Source organism: Aptenodytes patagonicus, chromosome 3 (assembly GCF_965638725.1).
Source record: "Aptenodytes patagonicus chromosome 3, bAptPat1.pri.cur, whole genome shotgun sequence".
Taxonomy (NCBI): Eukaryota; Metazoa; Chordata; class Aves; order Sphenisciformes; family Spheniscidae; genus Aptenodytes; species Aptenodytes patagonicus.
The window spans coordinates 60328382-60346449 of record NC_134951.1 but is presented as its reverse complement, the minus strand read 5'-3'; the positions used below and the strand labels follow the sequence as shown (position 1 = coordinate 60346449).

Genomic DNA, 18068 nt, shown 5'->3' with positions numbered 1-18068 from the left:
CCCTTCCCTGGAGCTTCTCAAAGCTCCCTACCCACGGCTTTGAGGGCAGAGAGGGAAGAAAACTTTTATCTTCAGTTACAGTTTAACTTACCATTTATATTAAATCAGGAGCTCAGGGTGAGATGATTTAGTTAAAAGTGTGTCAACAGCACTGTCGCCCAGTGTTGTGGTAACCCCTCTGGCATTCAGCTGTGTAGTACGACTACAGTAAGTTGACTTTGGTAACGGCAGCAATGGGAACACAGCTTTTGAGTAGGGGTAGCGCTCTTCCACAGGAAGGAAAGCTACAGGCCTCTGCCACAGTTTGGAGAAAAAAAGCTTTTGCAAAGTACTAAAGGAAAACCCAGTTTGACGCATTAGCTACTTGTTTTGGAGGCTTATAAACAAGCCTCGGAGATGATAATGAAACTGTTTTCCTACAAACGTGCATAGAAGCAGACCTCGTTGCACTGCTACTCAGGCATGAAAAACAGGCTGTTAAATCCACAGCCGCTTGGCACACGGAGCAAGAGACAAGTCTCAACAAGCGTCACACTTAAGCAACATTTATTTTGTCAGAGTAGATGGTCCAAGTTAAAAGTACTCATGCAGTCAAGGGGCCTGGCGGCTGTAAAGAACTTTTCCCCAGTTTGTGCTATGTGTGAGCACTTCCGCTGAAGTGAAAGTAAGGCAGAACCAAGATTTAGCAAGGTACAGGCACTTTGTTCCCAGTTCAAGCAGGGAAAAAAAAAGCCTACATCAGGTCCTGGTCCCCTCCACCCCAGAACAGCCTCATGTTTGTTAAAACAAAATGTTGTAAAAAATAGAAAAAACCCAAGATACAGAAAGTCAGTGCTCCCTAACCACACACTACTAGTTACGTCATCATATGTAAGACCAGAAGTATAAGAAATCATAAATCAAAGCTTACTATTAACAAGTGTTCAGTTACCTGGGATATTTAGCAATATGTATTATGATACCAAGTATGTGACAGCGGTACAGTAACAGTCTGACTTGGTACCACCAACTGTGTCTAACAGCTTGTCTAACCACGTCGTTAAACAATCGCTTGTAGGAAGTAACACAGGAAAGGTATTTTAGATTCCACGTTACCTGGTTACATAAAACGGTGATTTACAAAAAACTCATATACCAAACAATATTCTAAATAAATAGTTCATCTTCGTGACTATATACAGAGTCCCCGTTCCATTAGTTATCCAAGAACGGCATGTCCGTGTCCATGGGTGCTGGGGCAAGTTCACATAGATAGAACAGCGTGGCTTCGCTCGCCTCTGCCTCCGTCAGCGGCTCCAGCCGCACCAGTTTGCTCTGGGTGGGCTCGGGATCCAGGCTGCTCTCCAGGAGCTCGTCCACTTCCAGCGGTTTGTCAACAGAGGAAGGAGTTTCGGCTGCAGAGCTCCCGCTCTCAACGGCAGAGCCTGGGTTCCCATCGAGGAATGCAAGGAGTGGAAACGCAGTGTACTGTATGAGCTGCTTATCTAAGGGGAAAAAAATTCCCAAAACGTTACCGGTTCACATGCCTTTCTATGTGCAGAAGGAAAAAGCAAAACCCAACCCACAGAATTTATTTGCAGAATAATTAATAAAAAACATTAGAGGTGTTTGTTTTAAATGCGTGATTAAAGAATTGTTACATTCATGTGTAACATTATTTGTTCAGATTCTCCTGCGAAAACATCAGTTCCTCTGCACCTGGTGCAGTGCCAAAAACCTAAAAAGCAAATACAGCAAGTATTTTGCTTTGGTTATTTGCTTACCAGCATGACACAAAACCAGACAAAGAGCAAGTAACTGAGACGGTTTTTAGAACGATGCCTGTTCAACTGTTAAACTGTTTCACCAAAACAGTACAACTAACCTGATTTGGGCTTAGAAACTTGTGTTTCCTGTGAAGCCGCTGGACCAGCATTGTTCTTGGTAGTTTCTATTCCCTTTGTCTCCATCTGGAAACAAAAGCGAAGTCTTAAAACACACACTTAAAGTCTTTTCCAATGCCACTAGAACACAGCTGACCAACTATTTAAAAAATCTAATTTTTATCTGCGAAGGGATGCGGTGCTATCGGTTACCCATGCTAACAGACCTTGGCTGAGAAAATGTGAAATGGAAACACAGGCTTACTCAAGCAAGAACCAAAACTAATGCTCATAAATGAAGAGGACAAATTCAAAGAGCTAGATCTTTGCTCTACTGCTTTTTACTGTGCTGCTTTTCCCACCAGACCATACAGATGAAACCATTCTGACAAAGCGTGTACCACGTCTGCAAGTACTAAAATCTTAGAGGATACAAAAGTCAGGAGACCGGTACAATGTACAGGTATTGGCCTCAAGGTAATATGAGTTTTAAAGGACATTATTAATTAGCGTGCTTTTCCCTTTTCCGTATAAAACCTAACAAACAGGATGAATTCAGCTGCAGCCTTCCTATTCTCATGGAATTCTTCAAAGCCAGAGCATGAAAAAAGTGCTATTATACCAGTAAAGAAAACAGTAATGGATGAATAAAAGTTTGCATCTCTCACTACTGTGTACATTGAGCAATGGATTTAAGACTTACTTTGGTATTAGTGATATGATCTGTGGGATTCATCTGCACGGAGCTTGTAAAAAGCTGAATAAGACAAAACACATCAAGTTTTAGGTATCTCGATGTTGCTAGTAAGAATACAAGAACATCACATCTGCATGTGTGAGACTATTCCCTATACTTAACGTTTTCACCCTCTATCAGGATTAGAGTTTATTTACAGGTAGTTACCAACTTTTGCAAAGAAAACCTGGCTCTGGAGCGCAACGGTTTGGAATTCCATGAACCTCAGTCACAAAGGAAACAACTATATTACATCTAACTTAGACTAACACGGCTTGCTGCAGTTGTAGAATACTGATTCCTTCTTGCGTTGCTGCATGGAGAATTCTGCGTACAATAAGGAAGAACACAGCCTGATCAAGTCTGCAAGTGACACCAAACTGGAAGGAGTCACCAATACGTGGGAGAGCAGAGCTGCTGTTACGAGGGATCTCAGCAAAGCGGCAGGGGGGCCAACAGGCGCTCCATCAGGCTCAACAGCCAAACGCATCCAGGACACAATAACCTCGTGCACTGGCCCAGGTTAGGGAACAAACGGACAGGGAGCAGTTAGTGAAAACTCAGCATTGTGGAAAATCTGTACTAGTAAGTACAAGTCCCCTCAGAGAGGGGACCTGGGAGGCGTGGTAGACAACACCCTACCATGAGCCAGCAGCATGGTCTTGCTACAGGGGGGCATGCTCTGCTACAGGCAAAGCATAGCCCGGAGGTCACTGGAAGCAATTATTTCTCTCTGCACAGCACCTGAGGCCACTTGTGGAAGAGTGTCCAGTTTTAGGCCTCCCAGTACAAGAGTTTTCAAACTAGAGGGCATCCGGAGGGCCACAGATGTTTCGGGGCTTATGACATACAAGAGGCTGAGGGAACTTGGCTCACCCTGTCTGGAGAGGGCAGACAAGGGAGAAGGATAACTGCACTCTTCCACTGCTTCTGAAGAGGTGTTACGGAGAAGACAAACTCCACAGAGGTGGACAAAGGACAAGAGGCAAGAGCTACAAGCTGCAGCAGGGAAAACTGTGACTGACATAAGGAAATTCTTCACAAAGAAGAGTCAAGCACTGGAACAGGCAGCCCAGAGGCTGTGGAATCTCCCATCTTTGGAGATCTCAGAATTTGAGTCAACAAGGTCTTGAGCAACATGATCCAACTTTCAAGCTGGCCCTGCTTTGAGCAAGGGGGCTGGACTAGATGACATGCACAGGTCCCTTCCAACCTAGACCATTCTACTCGACATAAATCTGAAGACAAATTGAGAACAGATACATGCTCCTAAGAAATAACCTGGAATGGCAGAGAAACTTGTAAAATAAACGCCAAGAGCCTTTTTAACCCCAGTTCATTGAGAAGACCACAGATGATGTGCTGGGCTATTTCAAAGCAAGAGTATTAATCTCATTGGTGTCTGAGTTCATGTAGGAACAAATACAAGCGTTGTTTCATTAAGAAAGCCATTCTTCAATCAAAAACTTAAGCATTCACTTGAGCACTGAGTGAGTAGAAGAGTAGACCAGTGCCCCAGAAGCACACACTCACAAATATTTACAACTTCCCTTTTTTAAAGGGAAGAAAGGCAAACCCCCCCCCCCAAACCTGTTGTGTTTTGACTCCATTTTAAACAGTAACAACCCACACAAATATTTTCCGTAGTGTATTACCAAAATATTTAAAATAGATAGTGAAAATTACATCAACCAGGAGATCTGGATCTATGCTGAACTGTCGTCCTGATAACATAGCTTGGAAGTCCTCTAAACTGCAGTCGATACTGTCAAGATAATCCAGAAGTTCAACTCTAGAAGACAAACAGTATTTTATTGCTGTATCCCTTAACAAAAGGAAGAGAAATCCTCAATTAAGCTTTACACAGATGTACTACATGCATCTAAGAATCTTCACCGGAACTAGAATGAACTGAAGTCTTTCATTAGAAGCAACCCCTGGAAAAAAAAGAAAACTTTTAGCGTCCTTAGAGAAGAACCCAAGTAAAGCAGACAGGTGATCTGAAACAGGTATCACATCAGCATAACACCATGACATGACATGACATGACATTAGCAGAGATGCGATTCTTGCATCCAGGTAGCCTGAATGAGTCCCATCCACCTGCAAGAGCTACGCAGATCAGTCCTGACAGTTTAAACAACGATATCCACAACATTACACTGTCAGATTATGCACCCCAACTCACTCGCTCCACGATGAACATCAGAGGTCCCATCTTAAAATACGTAAAATAGAAGGAACTTTAGAAACTGGTTAGAATAAAGGTGACCTATAGATTTAAAGTTCTCAACAGAAACTACTCTTCAGTTCTTTTTACTTCAGTCAAATAACCAGTTCTAATACTTGAAAAAACAAAAGACCAGGCTACTCACTTTCCAAGAAGATTTATATTCTGTGAAATTACTCCATTCTCATTGAGTATGGAATCCATCATTGAGACCGGATCTTCTGCAGTTAAAGTTGATTGGTTATTCAGCTGTACAGCACTTGACATGAGTGGGCTTGTACTGTCACTGACCGGGCTGAGGGGATCATTAGCTGGGACAGCAACTGATTCTGTGCTTTTATCCCCCTGAATTACAGGGGCGTATTCTTCTTCATTATCGTCTTCCACAATTACAATATCGGGAGAATGACTACAGCTGTAATATAAGACAAATGACTTAGAACATTTCATACACTCATTTAAATTCGTGCTATTCCACAGGTTTAGTTACTTCTCATTTTAGTCAAGCTACTATAAGGAAATAAGCTTTCCTACTGCTTTTTAATACGAAACACAGCAAGATACTCTAAATATCTCTTTTCCATTGATAAGGTGCCGTAGTGCTCAATGCAGTTAATGCAGCTCAGCTAGCAGACACTGTTGTGCTAGACCACAGTAACAACTACTAAAAAGATAGAGGAACACTGATTTTTTTTTTTTTTTTTGCATTAGAACAACTGTAAGCTTGCATATAAATGTAAAGTATGTACGAAAGGGACCAAAGCATATGAGGCCATCAAACTAGACAGACAATATATATTTTGCATCTTTCCTGTTGAACAGAATCAACTCTGGAGCATCCACAACATAAAGGATCTCAGTCGACAGTGTTGCAGTTAATTAACCTTGTTATGTATACCACGAAGGCAACCTAAAAACCAAGAAAGAGTCTCAAATCATTTGCTTTCATCCATATTCTAGTTTTCTTAACGCTTAAGTAGCTGTTAGTTGTGCTGCCTCTCTATCACAGCCTTACCTTCATGAAGCTTTTCTATCAGAGAACGCATTCCCAGACATCAGCTGAACAAGAACAATGGTACTAGCTCAAGTGTAAGATAGAGGTACCTAAGTTTCGTTCCTTGAGGCATAATACAGACCCTATCGATACAATGCAACTCAGGAAGAAAGTTGCATCTCAATCCCTGGACCAAGCTTCAACAGCTCATAGCTGAAAGATGAACTGCTTTTATAGTGCTAAGTACAGACAGGAAGGAACATAGTCACAAAACACTTGGGACTGAACAAAAAACCTGAAATTAACTGGCTTAATGAAGTTCAAAGACCACACCAACACTTGACAAACAGCACATGCAAATTACTCACCATAAAAATCTGTAAAAACAAGGGAAGTCATTCCTGTCTGTATTCATAACCAAAAGTAAGAAGACATCACTTACTCTGTCTTTGGACAAGTAGTGTATTTAACAAGAGTGCAATAATACAGATTGCTTCTCACTAGTTTCTATCTTCCGCATACTAAAACTCCAACAGCCAATTAACTATTTGGAACAAGTCCAGAGGTCAGTAAATCAGAACCTAGTGTGAATTCACAGATGAAGCTTCTATACGTGCAAGAGTACTGAATAATTCTGACCACTTAATTAAAAAAATTATCTAAGACATCTGAACTATTGCATATTATAAAACACCAAAAGCCAATTATCTATCTAGACTTCTGGAGACTTCTTACTTGGAAGAATCTGAAGTGGTATCTTCATTGGTTTCTGGTGTAATGGGAAGATTTTCTTCATCACCCATGGCATTTTCTTCATCACCCACATCCTCAGTGACATCATAAATAATGATGTCATCCGAAATCTGTTCCCTTTGTTTTAAGCCCTCATTTCTGTTGAGAGGTACCTGAGAATTATTTTAAAAAGAGTCAGGGGACAGAAGGACAATGAGCTTCAGCATTCTGACAGTTATCATTGTATCTTACAATGCTTCAATTCTAAAGAGGTGTAAGAGCTTTCCTACACCTCAGAGATTACAAGCTGTTTGTATAGATCTACATTTAATAGAAAAAACATACAAATAAATGAACAAGCTGGAGAACAGCAGCTACAGAAAAAAAATGTTTGGCAAATACTGCAGGCATAGAAATAAAAATATACTAGCACTGTCAGCAAAAACAACAAAAAAGCTGCGACAACAGGACTACACAAGAACTAAGAATATTAAAAACAGTGACTGCCGTTTAAATAGTACTTTGTTATAAAGCTATTAATTCTAGTACCGTGCTGCAGCACTCATTCTAATGATTTCCCCACCAACCATTATTTGGACAGCAGAAAATAACTTTCAGTGGCACGACACATTCAAATGGCACAGGAACTTGACATTATTTTGCTGGGTTGGATGCTGCCTTGCAGAGCAACGCGCTAGATCCTTGTCCCTGTGTGGGGCTAGGGGCACCTAACTCACAGAGGTAACAACACAACATACATATGCTACTTCTAACAGCACTATTATTAAAAGCAAACTGCTTTCAGTAGGATCACATCAAGCTGTATTTACTACACAGGTAACTGGCTTATACATGCTTATACTGAAAAGTGAATGGTGATTATCAACACACTTGGCTTCTGAAGGAAACACAACATGGCGTATCACTTCTAAAAGTTGACAGCTCTCAGTACGCAGCTATGTTTTATTCCCCATAAGACAAGCTACTTGATCTGTCTGCCCCCCTCCACTCCTTCTTTCATCATAACAAAGAGTACACATAAAAGAAAACTTACATGGTGGTTACTGTCAGCTGGTTCTTTCACAATTTGTTGAAATACGTTCGACTTTGTAGGTCCGTTAGTGTTCAGAAGTAGAGGCCTAAATCAGAAAGAGTAAAGGAACAAAGCCATCTCAAAACTAATTCTTTGGCTTTAGTCAACAAAACATGTCAGTATATTGACTGGACAGCAAGTTTTCAAGACCGTATTTACCTCTTGCGTTTTAGGCTCACTAGTTGGTTATTCTGCACCAAGGTAACAATAAATTGTACAATCTATAAGGAAAAGAACACTGTTGTTAGTCGCTCTACTCTGTAATTGTTTCTCTCAGAGTACCAAGATACCTTATAGCAGAAGACTCCAATAATAAAATCTATACATAAACAGCAGATTGCTTATTTTGTTAGTAATTCTCATATAGAATTGTTCAGAAAATTTAAAAATTGTGGTGGAATAGAAAACACTGCTGGTAACATCTAAAAAGAAGAGAGTTATTCAGTTGTCTGAGAAAGGCTTTTCACATAGCAGGCGATAAGACTAGGCTTCTACACTACATCATACAATACACAGAAAAACATCCAGTAACTCAAACTATTAGAAAACTCTAATAAGCAATGACAGAAGGCACAAAGGGATGTTGACTGTATACATAACCTGTATCTGTCAATACTGGTTCTGGTGAAAGGCATTTTTGACAGATTCAGAAAAAATTACATGTACACTTAACAGTATTCATCAGCTGCCTTTCCTTTTGAAATGTTAGACTTTCTTCCCTTAAGTTTTAAATTTAAGGATTAAATGTATGTATCTGGCTTGAACAAACTGAAAAAAAAAAATCAGTAAGATTTTTTTTCTCTGCTACAAGGCTGCTTTCAGTGTTGCTATTTCTGATACGTAAAAAATTAAAAAAAAAATCTGTAAAGTCTTTACATTTACATCAGTTTTGGTAGATCATAAATCTAACTGTTAAACTAAGCTAAGCTAACATATTATCAGTGGGTTCCACTCAATAATCTATTCTCCTGATAACTTCAGAAATATACAGTCAGTGGCTCAGTTAAGTGGGACAGTAGTGAACTTCCAATACAGAACTTTGCTGTAATTCTTTCAGTGAGAAAGAGTTTTTCCTGAGATCGTCCAACACAGAATATTAGTCATCCGATTCCTGAAATAATAAAAAATGGATGGACCATTTTAAGGGTACCTTAATGAATGATGTATGATGTTCTTGAACCTTTCTTTGAAAATGTTTAGAAGAGTTTAGCCTTATCTTCTGCTTATGCGATGAAATACACGGAATGTTTGTTTCACAAAGATTTGCTCACCATACACCACCCTTTTGTTTTTTCTATTAAAAAGACATTTCACACACTACAAAAAAAAGAGTGATGGCAAAGTAAGGTAACACGTGGCACAGTAGTCCTAGGTCAGAAGCACTTACTCGTTCACACAGGACACCTGAACGAAGCCTTACCTTCCGAATAACTTGCTGTTGTTGCAAGTGTTTTGCTCTCAGTTCTGCCACTTCCCTCCAAAGGGATTCATTCTCCCTATTTGAAAAGGATGATTTAAAAGTCAAACTAAAACTAAGTTTTAAAATATTTACATTAATCATTTTTGTTAAATATTAGTTGGCTTCACTAAAGTTCTTTGAAATGTGTTTTTAGATTGTGGGTTGGAAAAAAAAAAGTCACACAGTCAGCAGCCTTGGGAAATAATGACAAAATAGAGACCCAAACACAACAAATAGCCTGTAGAGAATTTCCGTCCACCTTAAAAAAAAAAAAAATCCCAAATTTGGCAATACTTATTACACATACATTCAGCATTTAAAAATTAACTATTTTGTTTCCTTTCCTGTTACAAAGTAACCTTCTCCTCTTCCTCCTAGTAATTAAATCCTAAGGAATTAAAAAAAAAAAAAAAAATCAAGCATACAACTGGTTTCTGGCAGCAGCAAAAGATCAAACAGCATAAGAATGCAGTTTCCTCTCACCGCTAAAAACCAAGAGTTCTTCATCTATACCAAGCCTGTTTGCCCTCCCTCACACACCTCTTGCTAAATGCAAGCCACCTGTCAGCAACAGTACATCCACCTTGAAAGCATCTTTACAGAATAAGCTCTCAAGTCGCACATGCAGCTGTAGGTCATCGTAACAGTTGCCTCTATTAGCTCCAGTAAAGGGGCATGTTAGGTGCTAAAAAATAATAGTTTTCATGAAACACTGCCATTTTACAAACTTCGGTTGTTCCAGTACTCACAGGAGTCCAGTTACTGAGACAGCATAAAAACTGCTGTAAAGTGGCTCTCGCTATCGTATCCATGAACCTCATTGTTTCCAACAACATAAAGCATATTAAGAGGTAGATAATGAATACCAAAAGCTTCAATGAATAAGGAAAGACAACATACCACCCTCCTCTCTTTTGCAGTTTAATTTTCAACACAGATGTATGCCAAAAAAGGAGGAAAATCTCTCCACTGGTGTTTGGGTTTTTAGGAAACCTTAAGCTAAGTTTTCAGAAACAGCTGTTTATATGCAGTGTGAAGCAGCTTATTACTCACTCCTCAAACTGCTCTATGTCCAACATAAATTTAGGAGTACAGTTCCATCACAAATTTAACAACTGAGGTCAGGGATTCTGAACTTTCTCAATTTCTCACCAGCTTTATTAACATGTTTTGTAGGACTAGGTCTTCTGGTCTAGCTCCAGTTTCTACCTCAATCATTTTAAACTCATGGGACAACAATATGGAGATGTCAAAGACCAACCATTCTATCTTCTCATCTCTACAAACTGTCAGGTCGTTAGCAACTGGATGTCATTTCAGCCAAAGTAAGCCCTGCTCTGGGCAGGGGTTTGGACCTGACAGCCTTATGAGGTTCCTTCCAACCCAAATTCGTCTACGATTTGAAAAGGGTGAATATGAACATTTTTACTCTAGACTGGCCAGATTCTAATAGACTCTTCCTAGACAAAATAAGTTTGCCTCCGAATATTCTACCAGTCAAGTAATTAGAACTGAAGACTAGAAATGATAGCATTTACTTCTTAAAACTTGAACTAATTAGTGACCTCTGCCACAGAGGTACACAATCATTTACATTCTCAAGTTAACATAAGTTAAGGAGTCCTGAGATCGAGTTACTTGTTGAGGTGCTGTGATTTACAATGCATGAGCTTATGCTCATATATTCTGTCTGCATCTACATACTCTAAAGGATTAAGTCATTTGTGACACACATCTCTCTCATTGTTGAGAATAAATTGTAATTACTAAATAGGTAATAATGCAATTCTAAAAATACTCTATTTACATTTGGATTTTAGATTCTGTACCTCTGTCGCTGAGGTAGCTAATGAATTTCCAAATTAGATTTCTAAAGAGATTTTCATAGGCATTAACCCTTCGGCAATTTTTAGCAGTGGGGGAATGAAGACAACAACAGGAAAATAAAAAGCAATGAGCAAAGACGTTAACTGTAGTAAGAAAGTATTATAAGCAATTTGCACAAACCAAACTCTGCCTCAAACTAAACACAGCAACTACTTCAAACTTGAAGACGTAGAACAGCATACTTTATGCTAAGAGCCAAGCTGAATATTCAGCCTCAGCAGCATTATGGAACTATTATTAAAGGTGTTATTTAATTGCCCACTACTAGACAGTTCTTCAAAACACCAACATTGCCTATTACTTTTAGCCATATCAGAATATTCAATTTTTAATGCAATTCTTTTATTGAAATTTATTTTCCTAAAGCAATATTTAAAGTTAGGCAATAAGAAATCAAGAGACACCTAAAATTAGGTCTTTGTACGATATCTATTAAGAGAATTACTCAATTTTAGGGATCAGTTGCTGATAGAGCAACTCACCTCTTCAAAGCAGACAATCGAGATTCAATAGTCTCTTGTTTAATTTGCACCTTTTGAGCACTACTTATTATTTTGGAGAGATCTTCCTGACGTATCTTGTTTTCTTCAGGTCTCGAAGAAGAAACCTTTAAAAGATTGGAATCCAGAAACAACACTTTCCTTTACTCATTGTTAACTATTATTTTCTTTTGGTGATTAAGTATATTTTCTTCTAGTGTTGATAAACTATGCATTTAAGTTAATAATAAACCAAGCATCAAATAAAAAAATACAGAAACACAGAGAAATGTCCTCTTACAGCTGTCACCACATTAGCTTTAGTTGTTACATTTGTGTACATTCGGATTCTTCAGGCATTCTCCTAAGTGCTCTACTTCATCATAACTGCTTCACAATAACCCAATGTTAATAAGTACATCCCTCTCACCACAGTTTAACTTGCCATATTCCTATTCAATATCTATATTCACCTGACTCACAGTAACAGCAGAGCACATTTCAGAACCACATTTAGCAGCATAACAAAGGTGTTTATAGGTTTGCCCCCTGTTCTCTTTGGTGGAAAGCTTAATGCTTACAGTAGCTTTGTTCTGAAACAAGCTACATAAACAAGCAGATTGTTATATTACTGACAGTAAAGTCAAAGCATGTCTGAACTTCTTCTAATACCCATTTGCAAAATGTCATATTTGCATAACTCGCTCATTTTTGCCACCTGTGAAACTTACTATAATGACAGCAAAACAGGTTAGATAAAGGAGCCTAGTCAAATCCCTCAAAATATCTTCAAACAAGTCAAGATATATATGAGTAGCGCAGTTTGCTTCCTCAAACTCCAAACTTATTTGCACTCACAATCCTGAAATTAAACTTGACATGAACTTTACTATTCACTCATACTTACTAGTACAGATTTTCCACAATACTGAGTTTTCACTAACCTTCCTTTTAATGTGTTCCAACAAGTCCTCCCGGCCCTGCTTAAAATACGGGTGCTGAAACTCTACTGGACCATCTCGCTCCAGCTTGACAATCCCAGAATCAACATGGACAACTTTACGGAAGCCATCTTTAAAAAAAGAAACAGAAAAAGAAAAAAAAAAACCTCTCAAAACCCACATTAAGAAATTCAAACTATGCTGTTCCAACTATCCTGATACCAGTTTTGAGGATGAGACAGTATCCTAGTTGCAGAGAACACAGGGCCACTGCTCAAAGGAAATTGTCTATAACTAAACATGTACAGGATCTAGAACTATGCTAGAAAGCAAAAACCCAAGAACTTACACATGTTTAACTGTCTGACAAAGCTTGCCATGTTGTTGTGCTTGAAGTACTTGGGCAGAATCTCTTTTGCGAATCTCTGTTCATCCAACACCAAGAAACTCTGGCCATTCTAAAATGAGAGACACACATTAAGCTACTTAAAGACCGTTGTAGAAAACACGCTAGGCTTTTAGAATTAATCACCAGATAGGAATGTTTCCTTTGTGCATACAGTACGCAACTGATCTGCTTGCCTACAGTTTTCCACAACAAAAAGTGTACAAACCCTGCGGTTGCAAAGCAACAGAGTATTATCAATTTACATCGCTATTCATATCTGAAGGGGAACATCTCTATTGTTACTCGTTGCTTCCTCAGGAAATGAATTAATTGTTTACCAACAATTACCACAGTTTCACTACAGGACAATACTATCGATTTTGCACGTAGCTTCAAAGTATTGGGAAGGAATCTAACAAAGAGACTGCGCAAGGGAAAAAAAAACAACAACCAGCTGAGAGTCCCTTCTGCTTTCCAGTATAAAAGCATGATTAGTTTGATAAGACTTGTAGAGCAGATGGAGCTGTCAAAGAGCTGAGGGTGTCCACTGGGTTTTGGAATTACCAAAAAGGTAACCACCCAAGGCAATATCCCCCTCCTCCTGGGATGCCAATTGTGCAGGAGGACTGATCTTTTATTTCAACCACAGGCTTCGACTAAAATAGAAGGCTCAGCTCTTTGTTCTTCAGTGACTGTGCTCCATTAACTAAAGGACAAATAATTGGCAGAATCCAAATTAGCTACTTCAAAATGATTTAGGTTTTGTCTTACATCCACAGTACTCTCACCTGTATGTAATGAAAAGCCTATCATCTTTGACAAACGTCAACACTGATACTGCATCTTCTTAGAAGCCCTTTAGTTCAACGAGTCACATGTGTTTCTTACCCCCAAATGCCAGCAGTTCTATGATCCCAAGAAGCTTGAAGAACCAACCATGAGACCATGTGAAGATCCTTGCCCAAGAGCTTGTTTCTGACAAACCAGCAAGGATTGTCAGAAACAGGATTTATAAATGGCGCACCACTGGATGAGTTAGGAGCTGAAGACTGAGAGGAAGGTAGGATGATGAAAACTTCCCAGTAATGCCTACCTACCTCCTGCTCAGAATCAGTCAGTGGAAGGGAAAGGGGAAGCAAAGCAAAGGGCAGGAACAGATCATTTTATCCAATGCATTAATGAAACTCACCAGCTGAAGGTACTCAAACAAGTGGCACCATAGTGACCCGTGACGCCAACAGACAGCTTTCACGTGGCACCTCATTTTATTGTCACTTTGACATTCTTCAGGCCTAGCACAGAAAAATCTGGGAAACACATCTACTAGTTCTTGTTGCCCTGGCAGTCATTTACAGCAAAGCTGTACAGACGTTAAGGCCTGACTTGAACTCACTGAAGCATTACTACATAGCTAAACACAGTTTTCAAGTCCTAGTGTTACTGACTGCAGCATACAGCAATCTTCAAGTACTTCATTTGGTATTCCTCGTACATGCTTCCACAGACAACACATACCCCTGGCTCCACTGAAGTAAGCACGCAGGGAGACAAAATTTGGCTGTTCAGTTTCAGATGGTGTCTACCCTCACAGTGCAGGCATATGGATTTATATAGGAGGAAAGTGAAATATTATAGTAACTGTACTCTTCCTCCCGTTACACTTGGTACACTTTCTGTACCCCGTAGTACTGACATAGCGAATATTTAAAAGATGTCGTCGCTTGTGTACCAAGTGATCCCACTACCTTCTCCCACACAAGAACTGCTGGATGCTAATAACATCAACTGTGATTAGCGGATCTTCCTTCCACAAAGAACCTTGCAGAATCTCAAACAGTCTTTATTTTTAATTAAGAAAACACAAGGATACCTAATAATAGCCTTGGTGTGCTTACTTGAGATAAACGTAAGCAATGAATTTGGAAAGTCTCCATTAAAAGCAAAAGGTGGCAAAAATGGCACTTCTTAAGCAAGACAACATCTGAATCTTTGTATAGCCCTTAGCATGTCTCTTCCAGAAAAAAAAATCAGAAGGAAAAGCTGCCGTAATCTACCGAATCTACCTGCTTCCTTCTTCAGGAAGTCTTGGCTGAAGTTACTGGTAACTCATTATCAGTAAAATGTTTAAGAAGACATTTCATCATTGCTCGAACATTTAAAATAAATTCAGCTGAGAGCTGCCATCTCAACACCACTTGAAGATGTTGATACAGTTTGAGAACAGGATTTTTTAAAATGTAAGTTATTTTAAAAACATCTAAGATATAGAGAAAAATGAAGTTGTTATTATTAAAAACATGAGCTTAGCATTTATCTCAAGAGTTAATGATGCTTACTGCAGCAAACTTGCCAGAGCTTCATTGCACTGTAAGAAGGCGGTTACTTCCCGCCTTCCAATATTTTAAGGTACTTATGAACTTTGCACTCTGATAACGCTTCTTTACTATTCACTGCAACAACCTGCATTTGAATATAAAGGATTCAGGATGAAAGCACACCCGACTCAGGTTTTCTGTTTTTTTTTTTAAAAACTATCAAAGTAGATGTATATATACACGGCCACTGTACACGTTTAACGTGCGGATCCCAGGAAAGGGACTTCAGTTACTGAAATAAGCAGAGGCAGATCAACACTTGTGTCCCCCCCCCACTACTGATGGGTACCCCATCTGACTTTCTCCAGAGAGATGCCCGTGATCCATCCCCTCCACGCTGCTCCCCAGCACACTCGTCCCTGCAACACGGCCGGGGTGGGGGGGTGTGTGTGTCCCCGCTCCGGCAGGTGGACACGACACCCGGCAAGACGCCACCCCAGCGCAACAGTTGTCGGCCCCACGTGGCCGCCCGCCCCCACGTGGCCGCCCGCCCTCCCGCCCATGAGCGCGGGCCGCTCCCAGCCGGCCCCACCGCCCCTGCGGGCGGCACAACCGCGGCGCGGCAGCCCCCGGCCCCGACCGGCCCCGCGACAGACGCCGCGAGATCCGGATCGGTGTCACACGGGGCACGAGCGCTCCCGTTTGATTCGCGTACAGGAGACGCAAACACCCCTATTTCCCCGTCTTCCCCCGATTTCTTCGACCCCGGGGCAGGACGCCGCCACGTTATTCAGGAACTCACCGACCCGCGGTGGAAAATCCCACCGCAGCTCCGCGTTTCCCATGCTACGGCTTAATAAGAACTGCGTGTCAGCGCACCGCAAAACCCAACCGCTCTCGGATCCCTGCCCTCCCCGCCAAGCTCAGGGGCGCCCGTCGGCCGCCTCCTGGGAAAGCCCCCAGCCTGCTCAGTCGGGGCCGGCAAACAGGCCCCCCGCCGGCAGCCCGGGAGCGGCACGGGACGCGGCCCCCCGGCGGGCACCGGCGCTCGTACTCCCCAGGTACCCGCAGCCGGAGACGAGGCAGCGGCTGAGGGCCGGCGAGGCGAACCGGCCTCTCCCCAGCAGCCCCGCCCGGGCTGGGAGAGCTCCGACGGCCCTGAGTCCCGCGGCGCAGGGGAAGACCAGAGCGGCCGCCCGGCGGCTCGGCCGGGGGGGTGGGCAGGGGGGCGCTCCCCCGGGACGACTGAGGGGAGCCCGACCAAGCCAAGCGGGCGTGCCTATTTCTTCTGCCCTCCCCACGGGCGCCGAGGCCCGCGGCTCCCCGCCCGCTCGCCCCACGGAAGGCCCGCCACCCGCCCCGCCGGCCCTCCCCTAGCAGGCCCCGGGTGCCCGCCGGGCGCGGGAGGGGCTGCCCGGCGCCGCCGGAGGAAGGGGAGGGGGGGCACCTCCCGCCGCCTCGCGCACGCGGGCGGGGCGGCCAACCGCCGCGGCTGGCGCGCGCCGCACCTGGCTCCAGGTGATGAGCTGGTTGCTGGGGGCCTCGCCCACCAGCGCCCACAGCTTGCTGAGGAAGGCCGGGACCCCCGCGCTGGCGGAGGGCGGCGGCTGGGGCTGGGGCTGGGGGGGCTGCGGCTGCTGCTGCTTCATTGTCGCTCGGGAGCCTCCGCCGTCTGGCCGGGGGAGGGGCTGAGGGGGAGGAGAGCCAGCCCGGCCTTTCCCCCGCCCCTCCCCGCGCGCCTGCGCACCGGGCGGCCCCCGCATGCGCAGCGGCCCGCCGCACGTGCGCGTGCGTGCCGGCCAGCCGCCTCCCCGCCCCTTCCCCCTGCGCTTTACATAACGGCCCCACGTGCGCCGCCCTCACGTGTCACAACAGCGCGGGCCCGGCCGCCCGCCCGGCAGGGGCGGTGCGTGGAGAGGGAGGCCGGAGGCGGGGGGGGGGGTCCCGCCCGCGCAAATGTGGAGGGGCCAGGGCCAATGAGGGCGCGTCTCTCCCCTGGGGGGGGTGGGGCCAGGCGGTGGGCGGGGCGCCCGCTCCCGCCGGGGCACCGAGCTCGTGGCAAGAGGTTGAGGAACAGCTGAAGGAGGTGCCGGGAGGGGGGTGAGGAGAGCTCTCGGGCTCCAGGGAAAGGCTTTCCTCCGTCTTCACAGGGGTCACGCAGGACAGAACGGGCAACCATAACTGCAGGTACTGGACACCTCGGTATCAAGCCCGTTGCTCAGGCCATGCAGCAGCTGTGACAGCATCTGCGCCGATGTCCCTCAATCTCACCCCCCGTGGCCCAGCACTACACACATGACAGGATTAACACCTGCTATACACCATGTGTTAATATCAGACGTATAAAATGTTAAGGACAGTATTGCTTCCCTGGGGAGGCCCTCAGCTGAAGAAAGATGATACGATTCCTTCCCTTCAGAAAGTATCAAACTGTGTCTAGAGCTGAAACACCACCAAACAAAAAGCCTCAGCACCTGCTTGACTTCCATTTTGGCAAGTTACTTATTATCTATCATCTCAAACTTCTCATGGTTGTAATAATAAAATAAAAAAAATCTTACTTCAATAAGAAGTCCTCAGTTTGATGGCATTTTCAATGAAAATAAGTACAAAATTGTTCAGGTTTTTCAAAGCTAGTTGAAACAGTAATTTCTGCTGCCAGTTTTCTCTCAGCAGTCTGCTCTAGCCTGTGATTGGGATCCAGGAAGGGCAGCAGAACAGGTTGGCAAGGTCTCAGCAGCAACTTACAGGTGCAGAGAACATCCCTTTTTAAAGACTACCCAATCCAACATTTTCAGAAAGGTCTAGTAGAAACGTTAAGAAATAGCTAGTCAGCTGGAAAACATGGGCACACATAGCATGGTAAATCATTATATACATGATCTAAGCACATATAATAATATAAGCATATGCACAACAGAACCAACCAAGCTAACTCTCTGGAAAAAAAAA

General features: G+C 43.0%; 1 protein-coding gene across 1 annotated transcript; it reads right to left on the bottom strand.

Moving 5' to 3' along the window:
* Window positions 1–529: 529 nt before the first annotated feature.
* On the bottom strand, window positions 530–16784 carry HSF2 (heat shock transcription factor 2). The gene is made up of 13 exons (XM_076333501.1): window positions 16625–16784; window positions 12763–12871; window positions 12417–12544; window positions 11476–11600; window positions 9068–9143; window positions 7807–7868; window positions 7609–7693; window positions 6558–6727; window positions 4974–5243; window positions 4285–4390; window positions 2566–2619; window positions 1865–1949; window positions 530–1484 (listed from the first exon to the last, which is right to left on the bottom strand). Exons 1-13 carry the CDS (start codon window positions 16763–16765, stop codon window positions 1195–1197), a joined length of 1701 nt encoding a protein of 566 aa, XP_076189616.1. The 5' UTR covers window positions 16766–16784; the 3' UTR covers window positions 530–1194.
* Between the last annotated feature and the right edge of the window lie 1284 nt (window positions 16785–18068).

Bases quoted from the DNA above. Each gene is read 5' to 3' on its own strand.
- HSF2 (XM_076333501.1), bottom strand. From the start codon at position 16,765: ATGAAGCAGCAGCAGCCGCAGCCCCCCCAGCCCCAGCCCCAGCCGCCG. The intron at 12,545-12,762 runs GTAAGTTCTTGG...CTTTTTTTAAAG, and splicing joins TGTCAGACAGTTAAACATGT to ATGGCTTCCGTAAAGTTGTC. The intron at 9,144-11,475 runs GTGAGTTGCTCT...CTTTTCAAATAG, and splicing joins CGATTGTCTGCTTTGAAGAG to GGAGAATGAATCCCTTTGGA.